The sequence below is a fragment of the Rhinopithecus roxellana genome, chromosome 11 (assembly GCF_007565055.1).
Source record: "Rhinopithecus roxellana isolate Shanxi Qingling chromosome 11, ASM756505v1, whole genome shotgun sequence".
Taxonomy (NCBI): Eukaryota; Metazoa; Chordata; class Mammalia; order Primates; family Cercopithecidae; genus Rhinopithecus; species Rhinopithecus roxellana.
In genome coordinates, this window is record NC_044559.1 from 30,337,163 (window position 1) to 30,357,736 (window position 20,574).

At 42.3% G+C, this 20,574-nt stretch overlaps 1 protein-coding gene across 2 annotated transcripts in view; it reads left to right on the plus strand.

Moving 5' to 3' along the window:
- The window catches only part of BTBD16 (BTB domain containing 16), a 67,639-nt gene that overhangs the window by 41,987 nt on the left and 5,078 nt on the right, over positions 1 to 20,574 (plus strand). For both annotated transcript variants that reach the window (XM_010357255.2, XM_010357265.2), the window contains exons 11-13: positions 17,072 to 17,163; positions 18,784 to 18,866; positions 20,044 to 20,121. In XM_010357255.2, the coding sequence (XP_010355557.2) occupies positions 17,072 to 17,163; positions 18,784 to 18,866; positions 20,044 to 20,121 (253 nt within the window). The remainder of the gene's footprint in view (positions 1 to 17,071; positions 17,164 to 18,783; positions 18,867 to 20,043; positions 20,122 to 20,574) is intronic.

Here is a 20,574-nt window from a genome sequence, read left to right on the forward strand (position 1 = left end):
AGGCTGGAGTGCAGTGGCATAGTCTCAGCTCACTGCAACCTCCACCTCCCAGGTTCAAGCAATTCTCCTGCCTCAGCCTCCCGAGTAGCTGGGACTATAGGCATGTGCCACCACACCCAGCTAATTATTGTATTTTTAGTAGAGACGGGGTTTCACTATGTTGGCCAGGCTGGTCTTGAACGCTCAACCTTAGGTGATCCACCCGCCTCAGCCTCCCAAAGTGCTGGGATTACAGGCGTGAGCCACCGCTTCCGGCTGGTCTTTCACTTTTCTAATGGATGGAGAGTGGAACTAATTGGCCTATTCCCTTTTAATTTACGTTCCCCTGCTAATGAGGCTGAGCATTTCTTTATATATTTGTTAGCCATTGGGTATCTTCTTTAGTGAGGTGCCTGTCCAAGTCCTTACCCCATCTTTTCTATTAGGTGGTCATGTTCTTTTCTATGTTCTGCTACATTGTGGTCCATGTCCTTGTTGGATATATGAATTCCAAATACCTTCTCTCTGTGGCTGGCTTTCTCACTTTCACAATGGCCTTTTGTTGTTGTTGAGACAGGGTCTTACTCTGTTGCCCAGGCGGGAGTGCAGTGATGTGATCTAGGCTCACTGCAAACTCTGCCTCTTGGGTTCAAATGATTCTCCTGCCTCAGCCTCCCGAGTAACTGGGATTACAGGCATGTGCTATCACGCCTGGCTAATCTTTTGTATTTTTAGTAGAGACGGGGTTTCACCATGTTGGCCAGACTGGTCTCAAACTCCTGATCTCAGGTGATCTGCCTGACTTGGCCTCCCAAAGTGCTGGGATTATAGGCATGAGCCACTGTGCCTGGACTCATAATGCTCTTTTGATGAACCAAATTTTAAATTTTAAGGCAGTCCAATCTATCAAGCCTTTCTTTTATAGTTAGTACTTTTTTTTTTGAGATGGAGTCTCACTCTGTCACACAAGCTGGAGTATAATGGTACAATCTCAGTTCACTGCCACCTCTGCCTCCCAGGTTCAAATGATTCTGTTCCCTCAGCCTCCTGAGTAGCTGGGATTACAGGCACATGCCACCATACCTGGCTAGTTTTTGTATTTTTAGTAGAGACGGGGTTTCACGATGTTGGTCAGGCTGTTCTAGAACTCCTGACCTTGTCATCCGCCCACCTCGGCCTCCCGAAGTACTGAGATTACAGGCTTGAGCCACCACACCTGGCCTATAGTTAGTGCTATTTAAGTATCTTTGCCTATTCCAGTGCCACGTGGATATTCTCCTATTTTCTTCTAGAAGCTCCATTGTTTTACCTTGCATTTAGATCTAGAGTCCATCCAGAAGTATTTTTTTGAGTATAGTGTGAGGGACGGGCCATGGTCATGGTCCTTCTTTTCATAAGGATGCACAATTGATCCAGCACCGTTTACTGGAAAGGCCATGCTTTGCTCTCTGCTCTGCAGTGTCACCTTTGTCACAACATATTTTACATGCTATAAGTGTTAGTGTCATGCAACTATATGTATGACATATGCATCATTTTTAGTATCTCTATTCTGTGCCATTAGTCTTGTCTATCCTTGAAGCAATACCACACTTTCTTAATTACTGTTTCGTTATAAATCTTGAGATGGAATAAGACATCCACCAATTTTGTTCTTCTCCAAGATTACCTTGGTCATTCTTGGTCCTTCGGATTTTCACATATTTACATTAGAATCAGATTGTCAAATTCCACCAAAAAAGACAAGAGAAAAAAATGCTGAGATTTTGACTGGGAAGATGTTGAATATGTAGATCAATTTGGGGAAAATTGACCTCTTTAGAATACTGGGATTTGTAATCCATGAAAATGGTATACATCTCCATTTGTTTGTCTTTTAAAATTTCTTGACCAGGCTCAGTGGCTCACACCAGTAATTCCAGCACTTTGGGGAGGCCTAAGGCTGGGAGTTAGAGACCAGCCTGGGCAACGTAGTGGGACCTCTTTACAAAATAAAATTTAAAAATTAGCGGGGCATGGTGGCACACTCTTGTAGTCCCAAATACTTGAGAGGCTGAGGCAGGAGGATCACTTGAGCCTGGGAATTTGAGCCTGCAGTGAGCTGTGATTGTGCCAATGCACTCCAGCCTAGATGGCAAAGTGAGACACTGTCACAAAAAATATTAAAAATAAAAATAAAATTTCTCGCAATAATATTTAACAGTTTATTGTGTAGAGGTCTTGCTCATTTTCTGTTGTATTTATTCCTAAGTGTATAATGTTTGCTGACTCTATTGTAAATGGTATCATTTAAACATTTTTATATTCTAATTGTTCAGTGCTGATACATAGACATACAATAGTTTTGCATATTGACTTTGTGTTCATATATTGATAGATTTTCTTATTAATTTTAATAATAGCCTGTACATTTTCTTCTATGTTTTCTACATATAATTATGATTTTTAAAGAATAATGCTAGATTCATCTCTTTCTTTCCAAATCTTGTGTCTTTCACTTATTTTTCTTCCCTTATTGCACTAGGTGGAACCTCCAGTATCATGTTGAGTAGACGTGGTGATAATGAATATCTTTTTTTTCTCCCCAGTTTCAAGGAAAAAGCTTTCGGTAATTCCCAATCTATGTATGCTGTTTGCTGTGGGTTTGGTGTAGATACTCTTTATCAGATTTTGAAAATCCCCTTCTATTTCTAGAGTTTTTAAATCATGAGTGAATCTTACCAACTTTACCAAATGGTTTTCAGATTCTCTCAAAATGATATATAGTTTTCTCCTTTTTGCTGTGAATGTGGTAAAATATATTGATTTTTCAAAGCAATAAACTTTGAGGTGTGACTTAATTACAGCAAGATAAGTACATTTTAAACGTACAGTTTGATGACTTTGATAAATAGATATGCCTGTATAACCAGCACTGCAATCAAGATATAGAACTGTTCATTTATTTTTTAATGGTAAACCAACTGTGTATTCCTAGAATGAAACCAACTGGGTCAAGCAATGTTATCCTCTTTTGTGTCACTGAATTCTATTTGCTGACTGTTTAGAATTTTTGCCTATATATTCATGAGAGATATTAGCTTGAAATTTTCCTTTCTTGGTTTATCCTTGCCAGCTTTTAATTAATATTAAGGTTATGCTAGTGTCATCAAATAAATTTCAAAGCAGTCCCTCTTCTTCTGGTTTCTGGAAGAGTTTGGGAGAGACTGCTATTTTGTTTCCCTGAATATTTGGAAGAATTTATCAGTGAAGCCGTTTGGGTTTGAGATTTTGGAAGACTTTTACTTACAGATAGCATTTTCTTTATATATATAGTATTATTCAGATTTTATGGGTCTTTTTGTGTCCCTTTTAGTTATGGTCTGTTTTTCAAGGAATGTGCACTTTTCATCTAAATTGTTTTAAATTTACTGACACCAGTCATTAACAAACTTTCTCTTTTTAGAGCTTTTTTGAGGAATAATTGGAATTCAATAAACTGCACATAGCTAAGGTTTCAATTTGATGAGTTCTGATGTACATAAGTACCCCAAAAATGATCATTACCATAAAAATAATGAAAATATCCATCTCACATAAAGGTTTCCTTATGACACTTAATGATCCGCTCGTAGGCCGGGTGCAGTGGCTCACCCCTGTAATCCCAGCATTTTGGGAGGCCGAGGCAGGTGGATCCCCTGAGGTTGGGAGTTCCAGACCAGCTTGCCCAACATGGTGAAACCCTGTCTCTGCTAAAAATACAAAAATTAGCCAGGCGTGGTGGCGCACATCTGTCATCCCAGCTACTTGGGAGGCTGAGGCATGAGTATCACTTTGAACCTGAGAGACGGAGGTTGCAATGAGCCGAGATCACACCATTGCACTCCAGCCTGGGTGACTGAGTGAGACTCCAACTCAAAAACAAAACAAAAAAAGCCAAAACAATCCACTAGTCCTCTTTGCTGCAGCCCCACCACCACCCTTGGTGGGCAAACACAGATCTGCTTCTATCACTCTTGATTTGTTTGCATTTTCTAGAATGTTATACAGTCATGCGTCACTGAACAACTAGGATGTGTTCTGAGACATGCATTATTAGGCTGTTTCATCCTTGTGCAAACATCATAGGGTGTGCTTACACAAACCTAGATGGCATAGCCTACTACACACCTGGGCTATATGGTATAGTGTATCACTCCTGGACTACAAACCTGTACAGCATGTTCCTGTAGTGAATATCATAGGCAGTTGTAACACAATGGTAAGTATTCGTGTATCTAAACATAGAAAAGGTACAGTAAAAATATGATGTAAAAGATTAAAAAAAGGTACACCTGTACAGGGCACTTACCATGCATGGAGCTTGCAGGACTAGAAGTTGCTCTGGTGAGTCAGTGAGTGAGTGGTGCATAAATTTGAAGGCCTAGGACATTACTGGGCAGTACTGTAGACTTTTTTTTTTTTTTTTTGGAAACGGAGCTTCATTCTTTTTGCCTAGACTGGAGTGCAACGGCACAATCTCGGCTCACCACAACCTCCGCCTCCCGGGTTCAAGTGATTCTCCTGCCTCAGCCTCCTGAGTAGCTGGGATTACAGTCATGCGCTAGCACGCCTGGCTAATTTTTTGTATTTTTAGTAGAGACAGGGTTTCTCCATGTTGGTCAGGCTGGTCTCGAACTCCCAACCTCAGGTGATCCACCCGCCTTGGCCTCCCAGCGTGCTGGGATTAAAGGTGTGAGCCACTGCGCCTGGACTGCTGTAGACTTTATAAATGCTGTGCACTTAGGCTACACTGAAATGTTATTTCTTCAATAATGAATAAACTTTAGCTTACTACAAGTGTTTACTTTATAATTTTTTAAATTTTTAAAACTTGACTGTTTCATAATAAGACTTAGCTTAAAACACAAACACATTATACAATTGTACAAAAATATTTTCTTTATAATCTGTTCTATAAACTCTTACCCTGTTTTTTTAAAATTTTATGTTTATTTTTTACTTTTTAAAACTTTTTGTTAAAAACTAAGCCACAAACACATGCATTAGTCTAGGCCCACATGGGGTCAGGACCATTAATGTCACTGTCTTCCACCTCCACATCTTGTCCCACTGGAAGGCCTTCAGGGACAATGACACCCATGAAGCCGTCATCGCCTATGATAACAACGGCTTCTTCTGGAATACCTCCTGAAGGTCCTGCTTGAGGCTGTGAACTTTTTTTTTTTTTTATAAGTAGAAGGAAAACACTATACAATAAAGATTAAAAGCATCTAATAGTAAGTACATAAGCCAGTAACAGTCATTTATTATTGATTATTAAGTATTATGTACTGAACATAATTGCATGTACTATACTTTTGCCCAACAGGCAGCACAATAGGGTGTTTTTTACACCAGCCTCACCACAAACACATGTGTTGTGCTATGGAATCACTAGACAATAGAACTTGTTCAGTCCTGTCTTTCAGTTCCATTATAATCTTTTGGGACCACTATCTTATATGTGGTCTGTTGTTGACTGAAACATTGTTAAGTGGTGTCTGACTGTATATCTAGAATGTTATGTAAATAAATCATGGAGTCTGTACTCCTTTTTTTCTGGATTCTTTTACTCATCATAATTATTCAGAGATTCATCCATGCTGTTGCATGTATCAGTAGATCTTTTTGTTTATTGCTGAGCGATATTCCATTCATGGATTACCAAAATTTGTTTTTCTGTTCATCTTTTCATAGACATTTGGGTTGTTTTTCGTAACTTCATAAATAAAGTTACTATAAATTTTCCTGTACAAGTCTGTATGGGGGAATATGCTTCCATTTCTTTTAAGTAAATAAATACCTAGGAATAGAATGGCTAGGTAAAATGGTAGGTGTATGTTTAACTTTTTAATAATCTGCCAAACTGTTTTCCAATGTGGTCGCACTATTTTTTGTTTTTGTTTTTGTTTTTGTTTTTTGTTTTTGAGACAGAGTCTCACTCTATTGCCCAGGCTGGAGTGCAGTGGCATGATCTTGGCTCACTGCAACCTCACCTCTGCCTCCCAGGTTCAAGTGATTCTCCTGCCTCAATGTCCCGAGTAGCTGGGATTACAGGCACATGCCAACACGCCCGGCTAATTTTTGTATATTTAGTAGAGATGGGATTTTGCCATGTTGGCTAGGCTGGTCTCAGGCGATCCACCTGCGTTGGCCTCCCAAAAGGGGGCATTTCATTTGCTCCACATCCTTGCTAATATTTGGTCAGTCTTTTTAATTTTTGCCAATTTAATGCATTTGTAATGGTATCTCATTGTGATTCTAATTTACATTTCCCCAATGACTAATGATGGTAAGCATCGTTTCATATGATTATTTGTCCTTCATTTATCTTCTTTAGTGAAAAATCTGTTCAAACGTTTGGCCCATATTTTTAAAACCTGTTTGTTTATTATTGAATTGTGAGTATTCTTTATATATTCTGGATACAAGTCCTTTGTCAGATATATATTTCATAGATATTGTCTCCAAATCTATTACTTATATTTTCACTTTCAAAATAGTGTAGTTTGAATATCAGAAGTTTTTTATTTTGATGTTTAATGTGTTGACTCTTTTGTTTCTTTTCAGTTCATTCCTTTTGTGTCCTACTTAATAATCTTGCCAAAGCAAGATGACTATGATTTTTCCTCTATGTTTTCTTCTGGGAGATTTATTGTTTTAGCACTCACATTTATATTTATGATTAATTTTGAGTTAAGTTTTATATATATATGAGGTAAGGGTTAATGTTCATGTTTTGCATATAGATATCCAATTATTCAGAATGATGTGTTGAAAAATTATCCTATTTTCCTTGAATTGCTTTTGGCACCTTTGTCAAACATCAACCATATGTGTGTGTTTATTTTGGGACTCAATATTCTGTTCCTTTAAACCATATTCCTATTTTATACTAATATATTATCTTGATTAGGTAATTCATTTTTACTAAATCTTGACATAAGGTAATGTAAGTTCTCCAGCTTTGTTCATTTTTTTCAAAGTTATTTTGACTACTCTAGCTTCTTTGCACTTTCATATTAATTTTAAAATCAGCTTGACAGTTTTTATAGAAAAATCTCATGGAATTTTGATAAAGATTGTCTTCAATATACGGGCCAATTTGGGAAGAATTTGCATCTTAACAAGATTGAGTCTTCTGGTCCATGAATATCGTATATCTTTCCATTCATTTAGGTCCTTTTAAATTTCTTTCATAAATGTTTCATGTAGTTTTGCACATTGTTTAGAAAATTTATCTCTAAGGCTTTCATATTAACACTATTGTAAAAGGTATTATTTTAACTTTGATTTCTGATTGTTCTCTGCTAATATGTAGAAATATAAAATTAATTTTTTACATTGACTTTGTATTATGCAACCTTAGGAGAACTCAACTGTAGTTCTAGAAACTTTTTTTATAGATTCCTTAGGAATCTACATAGGCAATCATATCACCTGTAAACAAAGATAATTTTATTTCTTCCTTTTTATCTGTATGCCTGTTTTTGTTCTTGCCTTATTACACTGAATAGAATATTCAGTACATTGTTGAACAGAAGTGGTGAGAGTGGACCTTCTTGCCTTGTTCTAGATTACTGGAGGAAAGAATTTAATCTTTCATTATTAAATAAAATTTTAGCTATAGGTTTTTTATAATTACCCTTTATCATGTTGAAGAAGTTCCTTTTATTTCTAGTTTGATGATAGATTTTATCAGGAATAGATGTTTTATTTTGTCAAATGTTTAGTTTGCCCTTCTTTTCCTAGTTTCATAGGTGGAAACTTAAGTCATTGGTTTAAGACCTTTTTTCTAAGTGTTTAGTGCTATAAATTTCCCTCTAATTATTGCTTTAGCTGCATCTGAGAAATTTTGATATGTTGTGTTTTAAACTTCATTCAGTACAAAATACTTTCTAATTTCCCCTTTGAGTTCTTCTTTGCCCTATGGATTAATTAGAACTGTGTTCTTTGTTTTGCAAATATTTGAGGATTTTTTAAGATATCTTCCTGTTACTGATTTCTAACTTAATTCCATTGATATCAGAGAAAATACTTTGTATGATTTTAGTTCTTTTAAATTACTGAGACTTGTTTTATGGCTCACAATATGATCTCTCTTGGTAAAAATGTTTTAAAAGTCTTTATAATTGTATTTTATGTCTATTTTTAAAAATTTCAACTTTTATTTCAGATTTAGGGGGTACATGTACAGGTCTGTTTCAGAGATATATTACATGATGCTCAGGTGTAGTACAATTGATCCTGTCACCCAGGTACTGAGCATAGTACTCAATAGGTATATTTCCAGCCCTTATCTCCCTCCCTCCCAACTCTAGTAGTCCCTAGTTTCTATTTTTCCCATATTTATGTTCATGTGTACCCAATGTTTAGCTTCCATGTGTAAGTGAGAACATATGGTATTTGGTTTTGTGTTTCTGCATTAATTCACTTAGGATAATGGTCTCCATCTGCATTCATGTTGATATGAACACAATATATATATTTTTAATGGCTATGTGGGATTCCATGGTATATATGCACTACATTTTCTTTGTCCAATCCACCATTGATGGGCATCTAGGTTGATTCCATGTCTTTGCTATTGTGAATAGTGCTGTGATGAACATACGTGTGCATGTGTCTTCTTCGTAGAATGATTTATTTTCCTTTGGGTATATACCCACCCAGTGATGGGTTTGTTGGGTCAAATGGTATAGTGCAATTTTCAGTTCTTGAGAAATCTCCAAACTACTTTCCACAGTGGCCGAACTAATTACATTCCCACCAAAAGTGTCCCCAGAAAAGTGTTCCCTTTTCTCCACAACCTTGGGAACATTTGTTATTTTTTGACTTTTTAATAATAGCCATTCTGGCTAATATAAGATGGTATCTCATTGTGGTTTTGATTTGCCTTTTTCTGATGATCAGAGATGTTAAACATTTTAGCGTATGTTTCTTGGCCACTTGTATGTCTTCTTTTGAAAAGTATTTGCTCGTGTCCTTTTTCTACTTTTTAATGGGGTTGTTTTTTGCTTGTTGATTTGTTTAAGTTCCTTATAGATTTGGGATATTACACCTTTGTTGGATGCATGGTTTTTTTTTTTTTTTTTTTTTTTTTTTTTGAGGCGGAGTCTCACTCTATCGCCCAGGCTGGAGTGCAGTGGCCGGATCTCAGCTCACTGCAAGCTCCGCCTCCCGGGTTTACGCCATTCTCCTGCCTCAGCCTCCCGAGTAGCTGCGACTACAGGCACCAGCCACCTCGCCTGGCTAGCTTTTTGTATTTTTTAGTGGAGACGGGGTTTCACCGTGTTAGCCAGGATGGTCTCGAACTCCTGACTTCGTGATCCGCCCGTCTCGGCCTCCCAAAGTGCTGGGATTACAGGCTTGAGCCACCGCGCCCGGCCGGATGCATAGTTTTTATGTTTACTCTGTTGATGATTTCTTTTGCTGGGCAGAAGCTCTTAAGTTTAATTAGGTCCCACTTGTCAATTTTTGTTTTTATTGCAATTGCTTTTGAGGACAATCACAAATTCTCTGAAAAGACTGATATCCAGAAAGATATTTCCCAGGTTTCTTCTAGGATTTTTATAGTTTTAGGCCTTACATTTAAGTCTTTAATCCACTTGGTAAATGTTTATGTTTTTAGTATCTGTAGAATTCGTTGTGATAGCCCTCTTTTCATATCAGATGTTGAAAATTTATGTATTTCTCTTCTTTCTTTCCTTGATCAGCATTGATAGAGAGTTATTTTATTAATTTTTTTAAAAACACCTTTTGACTTGACACACCTGTTGATATTTTTCAATTGTATATTTTCTATTTCATTAATTTTTCTCTTCATTCTTTCCTTCTACTTTCTTCAAGAATTACTTGATATTCTTTTTCTAACCTCTTGAGATAGGTGTTTAGATGTCTGATTTCCAGGCTCTCTTCTTTTCTGATTTAGAGCTATACATTTCCTTTAACTGCATCCCAGGCGTTTTGATATAATCTGCATGTGTATAGTGTATTAGGTCAGGAGTGGGGGCGGCTTTATCAGACATTCTAGTAGGGGACAGGTGGGTGGAGAAAGTGAGGAGGACTTGGGAACAGTTGCCACTCTTTCCATGAGGGGCAAAGTGTCTGAGCTCTGGTGATATCAAGAAGATGGAGTGGAAAGAGTGTCTGTAAGAACAAATATGGTAGCAAGAGAATTAATTCATTCATCTGGTTCACCTGGCTAGAAAAGGAGATGAAAGAAGATGGGAGAAGCAGCCCAATGCAGTTTGGAATCCATGGTGATTTATACAAAAATATGGCACCTGTGGAAGATGATCTTATTTTGGATTAATTATGGTGAATTTAAAGAGATCAACTCTTTATCAGGAGCTCAGGTGTATGGTGTATTTCAAAAGCCATCTTGCTAGAGTGATCTGCTGTGCCTCCACACTTGGCTCAGTTATCCCCAAGGAAACCCTCCAGGAGCACCCTCTCTCCCCACAGTCTGATTCAGATGTTCAGTCTCTGGGCTCCATAGTATTGCATGCCCATCTCTATAAGCTTTCTCCTTGTAAATAAAATAATTATTGGGATTATCTATTCCTAAGCATGGTTCCCACACTGGCCATTTGCAGCAAGGACTGTATCTCACTCACTTTACCCTCCCAGTCCTCAATCTTTAGTAGCTAGTAGCTGTTGACTAAGTACTGAATGAATGGTGCTTTGAATGTTCTTTAATGGTGGTTTTCACCTCTGAAATATTTCACTTTAACTCTGAAAACTACTCTGCATTGCATGTCAGGTACACACCGTAAGAAAGAATATAGTGACTTTCTGGCCTTTTCAGTGTTAAATTGAAACAGTGTCCTGTTTGCAGAGTGACAGCTTGAAGTGCACAAAACATGGGATGGTTTCAGTCCTGCTGGGTATGGATTTGACCTTGATTTGCAACTTTCTCCCTCCAGCCTTAGGCATTACAGTATGTATGCTACATTTCAAGTGGAACTGTCTTCTCAGGGCCTAGGGATGACTCTCCAGTTGCTTTGTGTATGCTCAGGTTCAGGAGGAGATTGACAAGTAGCTTCTTGTTGCTTCTTATGTGTCCTTTTATGGTATGTGGGGCAGGGCTGGATCTGAATGACTACTAGAAGGGTGGAGAATTCAGTCCTCAATCAGGTGAAATTGGTCACTATAATTAGAAGCAGAAAATGTCTTCCCACCTCCAAAAACCTTTATGAGAATAGTGTAGAACTCTTCTTATGATTGTACTAATTGAAATGAGTGGCAGTTTGGGAGCTACAGGACAACAAAATGCATTCAGGTCATGTCAGTTTGTAAATTACTTTATTAATTCAAAGAAGGTTGATGCTGGAAGGTCCCTTAGAAGTCACCTGGTCTCACCCTTTCATTCTGCAGTTGAATAAGCTAAGGCCCAGGCATAATGAGGAGCTTACTTAGGCTCCTTTTGCAAACGGATAGTGGTGCTGGGGTTGACCTTGGTCTTCAAGGTCTTCTGACACTCTTAGCTCTTAGGGTCAAGGGCAAATCAGCAGACATGTAATTCTAATCCTTAGCTGATTTGTTAGTCACTAAATAGGTATCTCTCAGACACTGCAGGGTAGATTCTGGCAATGAGCTTCCACCTCACCAGAAGGAGGAATTAATTTGAACGTAGCCAATGAAGCCAATTCCCATATGATCCAAACTTCTAGATTCCCCTGATTCTCCAGCTGAGTCTGTTCTTTCCTGTACCCTACCCAAAGCTGACCCAGCCTTTACAGAGCTGGACAAAGCCGGTTCCAGAAAGCCTTCTCTGATCTCACTTGTGCACTGGATGAATTCCTCCTCTTAGCTCCTCTTTGCGGAGAGAACAAGAGCATGTGCTGGCTGCATGGGTGTGCACTGGCGAACCCAACAGCACCTTCCCCCACCCATTTCCCCATATACCATTCCCAAGGGAACCGCAGGGGGAAACTTTCAAGGAGAGCTTCCCTGCCATGCCCTGTACCCTGGGTGCCCTGAGCCCACTGATTTCTTGAGGGAAATGTGCTATGATGCTGTGTCCCCAGGGAGGGCGAGGCCATGTGCCTCTTGTGATTCATGAATGGCATTTGCAGATGTAGCCAGAGTTAGCATAAAACTGGGCAACCCTGGTGTGTCAACACTGATCTCTTTACCAGCACATTAATTTTGAAATATCCCATGAGTCACGGACATTAGGCCATTAAATTGTTCTCTTTTAGAATAGCTCAACCAAGCCTTGTGCAGGGAGGTTGATGTATTCTGGGTCAAGAGGATTTCTCATTATCTGACGTTCGTGCTTCTTGCCTTGTTTGTGTCTTCTCTTGCTCTGAGAGGTGATGACTCTATTCCCCTTTAATTTGGATCTCTGGAACCTGAGTGTCTATTGTTCTCAGGGTCCCTAAATATTATGCTTAGTTGTTACTAATTTTCCCCCTTTGCCACATTGCTTCTTGGCTTTCCAGACATATTGAGAAGCAGAAGCACGAAAACATACCTTCAACAATAAGCATGGAGGAATGGAAGAAGTATAAGAGTCTGAGTGTAGGAGGTTCTTAAAAAGGGCAGCTGTGGTTGTGAGTAGACAGGATTTCCCTTTGTGCTAGGGTCAGGACCATCTTGACAGACAGAAGGACATTGAACTCAGTCTCAGTGAAAAGCTGGTAGGTCATAGTGACAGCAGACAGGACCACATGGGCATTGAGATAGCAGCACAGACGCCTGTATGTGCAGCAAGTGTGTGTGAGTTTGTGCACCAGGGCTGGCCCTACTGGCATTCCTAGCAGGCAAGTTGTGGGTGAATGGAGGGATGGGATGGTGGAAATGAGGCTGGAGATTTGGCAGGGACCAAGTCGTTCTTCCAATTAATTCACCCAACATATTGCAAGCTAAGTGTCAGGCACTGTAAAAGACACCAAGAGTACAACAATGAACAATGCAGACACAAACCCTGTCATCACGGAGCTTGCAATCTAGGAGCAGAGACAAGCAATAAATGAGATGTATGTTAGGAGAAGTCAGCCCCGAGTCTTAGCCCCACCTCTGCCGTACACTGCCTGTAGACTTTGGGCAAGCTCTGTAAGCACTGTGCATGGAGGTAATGACACACACTCACCGGGACTGATGGGTGGGTCAGCCCTGACTCAAAGAAAAGGCCCAGGACAGCATGTGACAGGGGTCCTAAAATGTGGTGACATTTGGTAGGTTATGATGTAGGGGTGGCAGCAGGAATTATTGTTGCATTTATCGCAGTTGAGTGTCAGGAGCCAAGAGGACCATTTCCTGGAGATAGATAGATAGATAGATAGATAGATAGATATTTTTTTTTGAGATGGAGTCTCGCTGTGTCACCCAGGCTGGAGTGCAGTGGCACGATCTCGGCTCACTGCAACCTCTGCCTCCTAGGTTCAAGCAATTCTCCTGCCTCAGCCTCCCAAGTAGCTGGGATTGCAGGCGTCTGCCACCATGCCTGGCTAATTTTTGTGTTTTTAGTAGAGACGGGTTTTCACAATGTTGGCCAGGCTGGTCTCCAACTCCTGACCTCAGGTGATTTGCCCACCTCGGCCTCCCAAAGTGCTGGGATTACAGGCGTGAGCCACCGCTACCGGCCTCCATTTCCTGGTTCTTTGATTTCAGAAGAGTCCCGAGTCTTCCATGCTGAGTTGTATTTTGGGCAGGGGGAAAAAGCCATTTTCTCTTCTCATTGTGAGTTATTGCCCTAAAATGTGTATTTTTTTCAAACGTCTTAAAATTTAATATGTTAGTTCAAGTGTTTCTCAAATAAGCAAAGTCATTTTTAACCCTCATGTCTTTTTTAAAGTGGGAAAAATATGCATAGCATAAATTTTTCCCATTTGAACCATTCTTACGTGTTCAGTTCAGTGGCATTAAGTTTATTCACATTGTTATGCAGCCATCTCCAGAACTTTTCCATCTTCCCAAACTGAAACTCCACCCATGAAACAACTCCCATTCCCCTTCCCCAGTCTCTGGCAGCTACCGTTCTACTTTCTGTCTCTATGAATTTGATGACTCTAGGTACCTCATAGAGTAGAATCATCCAGCATTCACCCTTGCGCCTGGCTTACTGCTCCCAGGTTCATCATGCTGTAGCATATATGTATGTTAAGGCTAAAAATCTGAAGTGCTGGGAATATCAGGGCTGTGGGTCTGATAATCACAGGAAGGGTGGAAGGCTCCAGCAGATGACAGGGTAGAGGAAGTGAGAAAGTTGTGGCTAAGAGCACCTCTAAAATTACATTATGTACCCATCAGAGGGAGACTTGTCCCCAGGCACTGTCTTTCTGAGTCTATGGGAGATTTGTCCCCAAGGTCTGGCAAGTAGAACCCAGGGCCAACCTGGATGTGTCCTTCAGTAGCAAGGCACTGTGAACTGTCTTCCCTAGAGAGGTCACGTCCCAGGGTTTCTCAGTGAACTTTGGGAGGCATAGACCATCGCCTGAAGTTGTCTCAAAAAAGTGAGCACTAAACCAAAAGAGGTCTTTGCACAAACAGAGCGCAGTACCAGAGAAATCATGCCAGTCTTTGAGTTCACCAGCGTAGCCAAGCACAGTAGTCCCCAGACTTAGCAGCTGCTTGCTCCCTCCCATCTTACGTGACACCATGTGAAGGCACTCGCCACTGGGCCAGAGAGGAGCAGGTGTCTCCGCTCCCAGACAGTTAAGTGGCGCCAAGTAAAATGGAAAATGTGCTGGACTGGCCCTGAGTGGCCTGTGTAGGACACTGGCTCCAAGACAATGGACCTTGCTAGGCTCCCAGAGCCAGGTTATATTGATCAGTTCTGAGGGTGGACCACAATCCTTAGATCCTTTGAGATTTCAGGAAATCAGAAGCTGAGGACACCACTTTCTTTCTTTGAGGTGGCCCATAACTTGGGTGATTTGGAGGGTGGCAATGATGATGAATACCGCCAAGAACAATTCCCTGCATTTGACCCTGCTTAAGTCCATTCACTTTCCCTGGGGCAGGAGGACAATGGTGGCGCTTATGGGTGTTGAGGACTCACTGGGTGCCAGCAGCTGGCCCAAGCCCTTCCCACTGTCAGCTTTACTCCTCCCTCCTCCCCAAGGCAACACCTGTGGCTGCTGCTCCCACTTGATAGAGGAGAGTGAAGCTCTGAGAGGCCCGGTCACAGGACTGTGACTGGCTGGGTTGGGATTGGACCCTGGTCTGCCTGCCTCAGGGACTCCAACTTGGTTGGATGATGAGATGACTCATGGCCTTTCCATGTCAGCCACAAAAGTGGGTATCCTTGCCACTTCCCAGAGGCCCCAAGGGGTCATCAAGTCCAACCAGCTGTCTCAACAAAGCTGTTTCCAAATCCTCTGGGACAGGATGGCTGTCCAGAGAGGCCCTGGCTGAATGGCCTGCGGGTCTGAGTGCCTCTGAAAGGGAGGATCAGGGTCTCGGTTCCTCTTGTCCCTGCCAGCAGCCTTGCCATGCCAAGCACGTCAGCAGAACCGGCGTCTGGAGCTTCCTGGTGGGGGGCAATGCTTTCCTCCAGATGGGTCCTTTCCTTTCTGGGGCTGAATCTGTTTTTAAGCTGCAGCTCCAGCAGGGGCCCACTGCTTAGGGCAGCACCCGGCTGTGGAGCCCTGGCCATAGGTGCTGGCTTGTCCCCAGAGCACTGGGCAGGGCTAAGGAGGATGGCGTCAGCTTGGCCCCTTCTTGCCACTTGGCACCTGCTGCCCAGCCATGATGACGCCTCAGCTGTTCCTCCATGACATGAAGAAAAAGAAGCAGAAGAAGGAGGAGGCTCAGATCATCTGAGGAAAGGAAGTGAGCCAGTGTTATTTGTCTCACGAAGATGTCAGTGTTTTCAGGGCACAGGCACCGCACCCACCAGCCCCGGCTCCACTTACCCTGGGTAATGGAGGGCTGGTTCCAGAACCAGTAGTTCTGCACTCCTGAAAGCATCTGCCTGACTTTATTTATGGCTGCTCTGTCCACCTCCGGAGACAGGCACAGGGTAGATGCTGGTAAATAACCCTCGAATCGAATCAGAACTCACTTGTCTTTATGCCTACAACTTTTCTGCACCCCTAGGCCTATCTTCTGGGACCTCTGGCGTGGAGCGGTTGGGCGGTCCCAGAAGTTCCCAGATCTTATAAAAATAAACGGTTCCGGGAAAGCTGACGGGCATCTCTGACAGAGGGGACCACAGGGTCAGTGGTGCCTTCTGTCCAGCTGAGACAGGATGTAACTTGGACATCACTCTTGATTTACGGAAAAATAATCTACACGTACCCTGGGTGGGTCCTATGCAGGCTCTGCCTTGAGGGAGTGACTGCATTTCCAAAGGGACTTGGAAACATTGTTCCGCGTTGTCCCCATTTATGAAAAGTGACCATTTTTGTGAAGTAAGTTATTTCAAAACAAGGGCAGGGAATGCGTGTCTGTGTGTGTGTGTCTTCTCAAAAAGAACTGGATATTCTCAACCTGGCGCTGGCCTTCAGCTCCATGAGGAAGTTAATTGGAGCTTGGTATTAACGCTGAGTATAGCAGAACTGATCCGGAAACCAGCTGCTAAAACTAGTTCCCCACACAGCCATTCTCTTCTTTTAAATTTTACCAGAAAGCACTTACGAAGCACCTAATTTGATCGCTTACTGGAAGGGCAGCATATGTACAGGGGGAGTCAGGAGTCCCAGGTTCCAGTCCGAGCTGAGCCTCTTTTTCCCATCTGTAAAATGGAGCTCACCATCCTTGCCCCGTCTGCCCCACAGGAAGTTGGTGAGATTCAAGTGAGAACTGTAAAGTAACATGCGTTCCCATTAGTCACTAAATACACTTTTATTGAGCGCCTGCTATGTGCAGAACTCAGTGGTAGATGCTGAGGAGAATATAAGCGTTTGTCTCCATTACCATCTCTGGGGCTGGACTTTATAAAATGTCATCTAAGCCACCATCTGCTTTCATATACCTGACCCCTCCAGAGAGACTGAGGGTCCATCTCCCCCTGGCTGGTGAAGCCACTAGTCTCTACAACATGGCTTTCCCTAGCCCGAGCTAATTCCAGAAAGGAGTTTGCTGAAGGACTGTTATTCTTCTTTATGCCTCTGCTAAGCTTTCCCGAGAACTGTTGCTTTCTGGACCGGGATATAGGACAGAGCTTGAGGCCACTCTTCCTCTGCTTGCGTCTGCACGGCATCACCAAAGGTAAGCCCCAGTCCCGGGGAGCGCATCCACAGGAAAGCTGCTGGGCACCTGCCCACCCCGTAGCCACTGCTGGGGGAGCCTCACCTGATGTTTCCAAGGGAATCACCTGAAACATGGTATTGTCACTTCCAAGCTATGTGACGTCAGGAAAGTCATGCAGCCTCGAAAGTCATATAGCCTCTTGGTCTCACTTTCCCTGTCTGTAAAATGAGGGTAATTAGAGCTCTGATGAAATGCAATGATGGCTAAAAGGAGCTTATATATTGTGAAGCAGTGTACAGCTGCCAAGGGCTGTTTTATTGGCGTCTAATTGTATGTCCTACCTCGTCACATGCTTCACTTCTAGGCCCCTTGTTCTGCAGTTTGGGAGAAAACTCTAGATTTGTGCTCCCTCAACCTCATGCTCTGGGCACAAGGGGATGATACCTGTAACTCGGAAAGAGGAAAGAAATGTGGGTGAATATGTTTTTGGCAGTCCAGGAGGCCACCCAGTGAGATCTTTGCATCTGAAAGGACATCTGAGAACATTTTCAAAGCCATTTCCAGCTATCCAGATACAATAAGTGGCTCTAGAATTCAGGAATGGTTGATGGGGCCAGGTAGTTTTTGTCCAAGTTGCTTCTAAACACTCCAGAAACACTGATTACCTGATCTCAAACCTCATTTCCCAGGCAGGATTGCAGTCAGGGGGTCGTGAATGTTGGGGTGAGGCGTGGTTGTGGGGGAACACTAACTCTTCCCCAGAGACCTAGGAAGGGAGATCTAGGGAAAAGTATAGGGAAAAAAATAAAACTAGAAATTTTAAATTGGAGCTATGTGCAACTTAAATATCTTCTTCCTTTTTGCTTTGTAATTTTTTCGATAATATTGTGAGAACTGAAATATCTTTAAAGAATAAGGAGGACTGGTCAAAGCTGACCTTTGAGGGTCACTGATGGCTTTTCCTTTAACAATAGTTCTCAAGGTACCTTCCAGGGTTCACTGGGCAGCAATATCTTCGTGCAGGATTGTTGAGAGTATATTTTATTCAAAATAATGTAAGTCACACTTAAGTTGTACATTAATGTGTAGTATAGACATTTTTTAAACTGAAGTTGAAATGGCCATCCAATTTGGAGTGAATGTATTGTTTCCTTTGGAAGATTATTTGTATAAGGTGGGTTTTTTTTGTTTTTTTTTTTGAGATGGAGTCTCACTCTGTCCCCCAAGGCTGGAGTACACTGGTGCAATCTCGGCTCACTACAACCTCTGCCTCCTGGGTTCAGGCGATTCTCCTGCCTCAGGCTCCCAAGTAACTGGGATTAAAGACGTGCGTCGCCACACCCAGCTAATTTTTGCACTTTTAGTAGTGACGGGGTTTCGCCATGTTGGCCAGGCTGGTATTTCTGTAAGTTTTTAAAAGAGAATTGATTTGGAATAGAAAAGTAATTGACTCTGAACATAACCACAGTGACCCTGAGATGGTTTATTTCCACTTTGTCAATCAAACCTTAAAGGAGACCATCCACCCCTTTCCCTTCCCTCAGCTCCTGACTTCTTCCTTTTCCTTTCTGTAAATGAGACTTCTGAGGCTCTGGTGTGAATAACACTAAAAACCCTTCTCTTTGTGTTTCTTCCCAGGCAAGGATCTGGAGGTGCTGCGGTACATTAACTTCTTCCCGGAGTCGTGGCTGAACCGGGTTACAGCCAACCACTACCACGCAGTGAGTTGCCTGCTGTGCGAGAACACAGTTGTCGAAATGTGTTGCCTCTCTGACTTTGCTTTTCTGGAGATGGGTTTCACTTTTAAAACCTCTAGATCTCTGAGGTCAGGACATATCTGGATCGTCCTCCAGGGAAAGCGGGGGAGAGCAGGGCCTGGGAAGGAGAGAAGGGAGGAGACCCAGCTTTGGAATCCGGGTGGTTTGAGCTCCCCTCATAAGCATTTTTGTTCTTGGTGCAGATTAACAAATGTTGGGGCCAAATTACTCTTCCTCCAGTAATAAATGAGCATGTCTCTCTGTGCACCCTCAGCAACACAGAGCATTTACATTTCTAATCACTTTTCTTAATTGAGAAGGGAACAACGGCATCTCATTTTTTAACAGGCATTTCCTTTATTACTGGTGACTGTGAATGTTTTTCTATGTGGCATTTCCCCTTTGTGAATTGTCCATGCAAACTGTTGTAGTTCTTATGTGTTTTCAATCTCCCGTTTTCAGAGATGAAGAGGGGCAGTGTGTGAGTTCTGAAGAAGTATGAGTCACTAGTTAAAATTCAATCCTGCTCAACAAATACTTATTGTAATATGCAAGCCACAGTGCTCAGTGCTCCCCGCACCATAGATCTTGACTCCGTGGAAGGAGGTGCTTTTATGGGACATAACTCAGGACCATGCTCTAACAAGGCAGCAGAGGAGTGACAGAGAGGGGACAGTCTGTGCAGACATCTTGGGAAGTCCCCACCTCGCTCTTGGTCCTCTGACTCTGCCCACCTCCTTCCTTTTGTCCCCTGCTCCTAATGCCATCCTCTCGAATCCCACTCCCTCCCCGCCCCAGCCCTCACCTTGGAGCCTCCCATGAGGGGACTTGCTTGCTCTTGATTTTGTGACCGTGATCATCTCTGCCCCATGTACACATTTTATTTCCCAGGTGAGACTGCTCAGGTACTTTTCTGTCTTCTCCTTGCATCCTCTGAAAGCACTGGGCACAGCACCCGACACAGTAGGTTTTCAATAAATGTCTGTGAACTGAATGCATGGCTGAATGTGAGTCTAGAGGCAAAACTCTTTTTCAAACATGGCGAGGGGTGCAGGCATCAAGAAAGAGGCATGAAGATGAAGACAGGCACTCAGTGTCCAGAGGATCCCTTTGTGGTCAGTTGTATGTGTTTTCCTTTCAGCTGGAGAATGGGGGCGACATGGACCAACTGAAAGATCTTAACACCCAGGCTGTGAGATTTGGACTGCTTTTTAACCAGGTACTAAGAACTGCACCCAAACAAGGGCAAGAACTGTCTCTCTCGTGCTTAGTTAAGAACCTTTGGAGGGCAGCCACGATCACTTCTGGCTCCTGGTAGGAAAGTCAGGGGACCAGGAGAGAGAATCAGAGGTGTCTCTCCTGCATGGTCATCAGCTCCCAGGAAATAAAATTCACAAGGCAGGGGCCTGGGACAGGTCGTTTAATAATTACCCCACTAAGGGGACCAGCGATCCTGGTGGTACTGGGATGGAGGAGTTGCCCTGGGATGTAGGACTTCAATTCTAAAACCAGGAAAGGCCAAGGCAGACTGGGAAAGGTTGGTCATCCTATTTCTCACAAACACCAACAGTTGCCAACTGGCTCAGCAAGAGACTCCACGCCAAGTCCATGTTTAAGCTTATAGGGGTGAACTCAGTCTGGGCAGCTATTTTGATAGATCTTAGAATAAAAC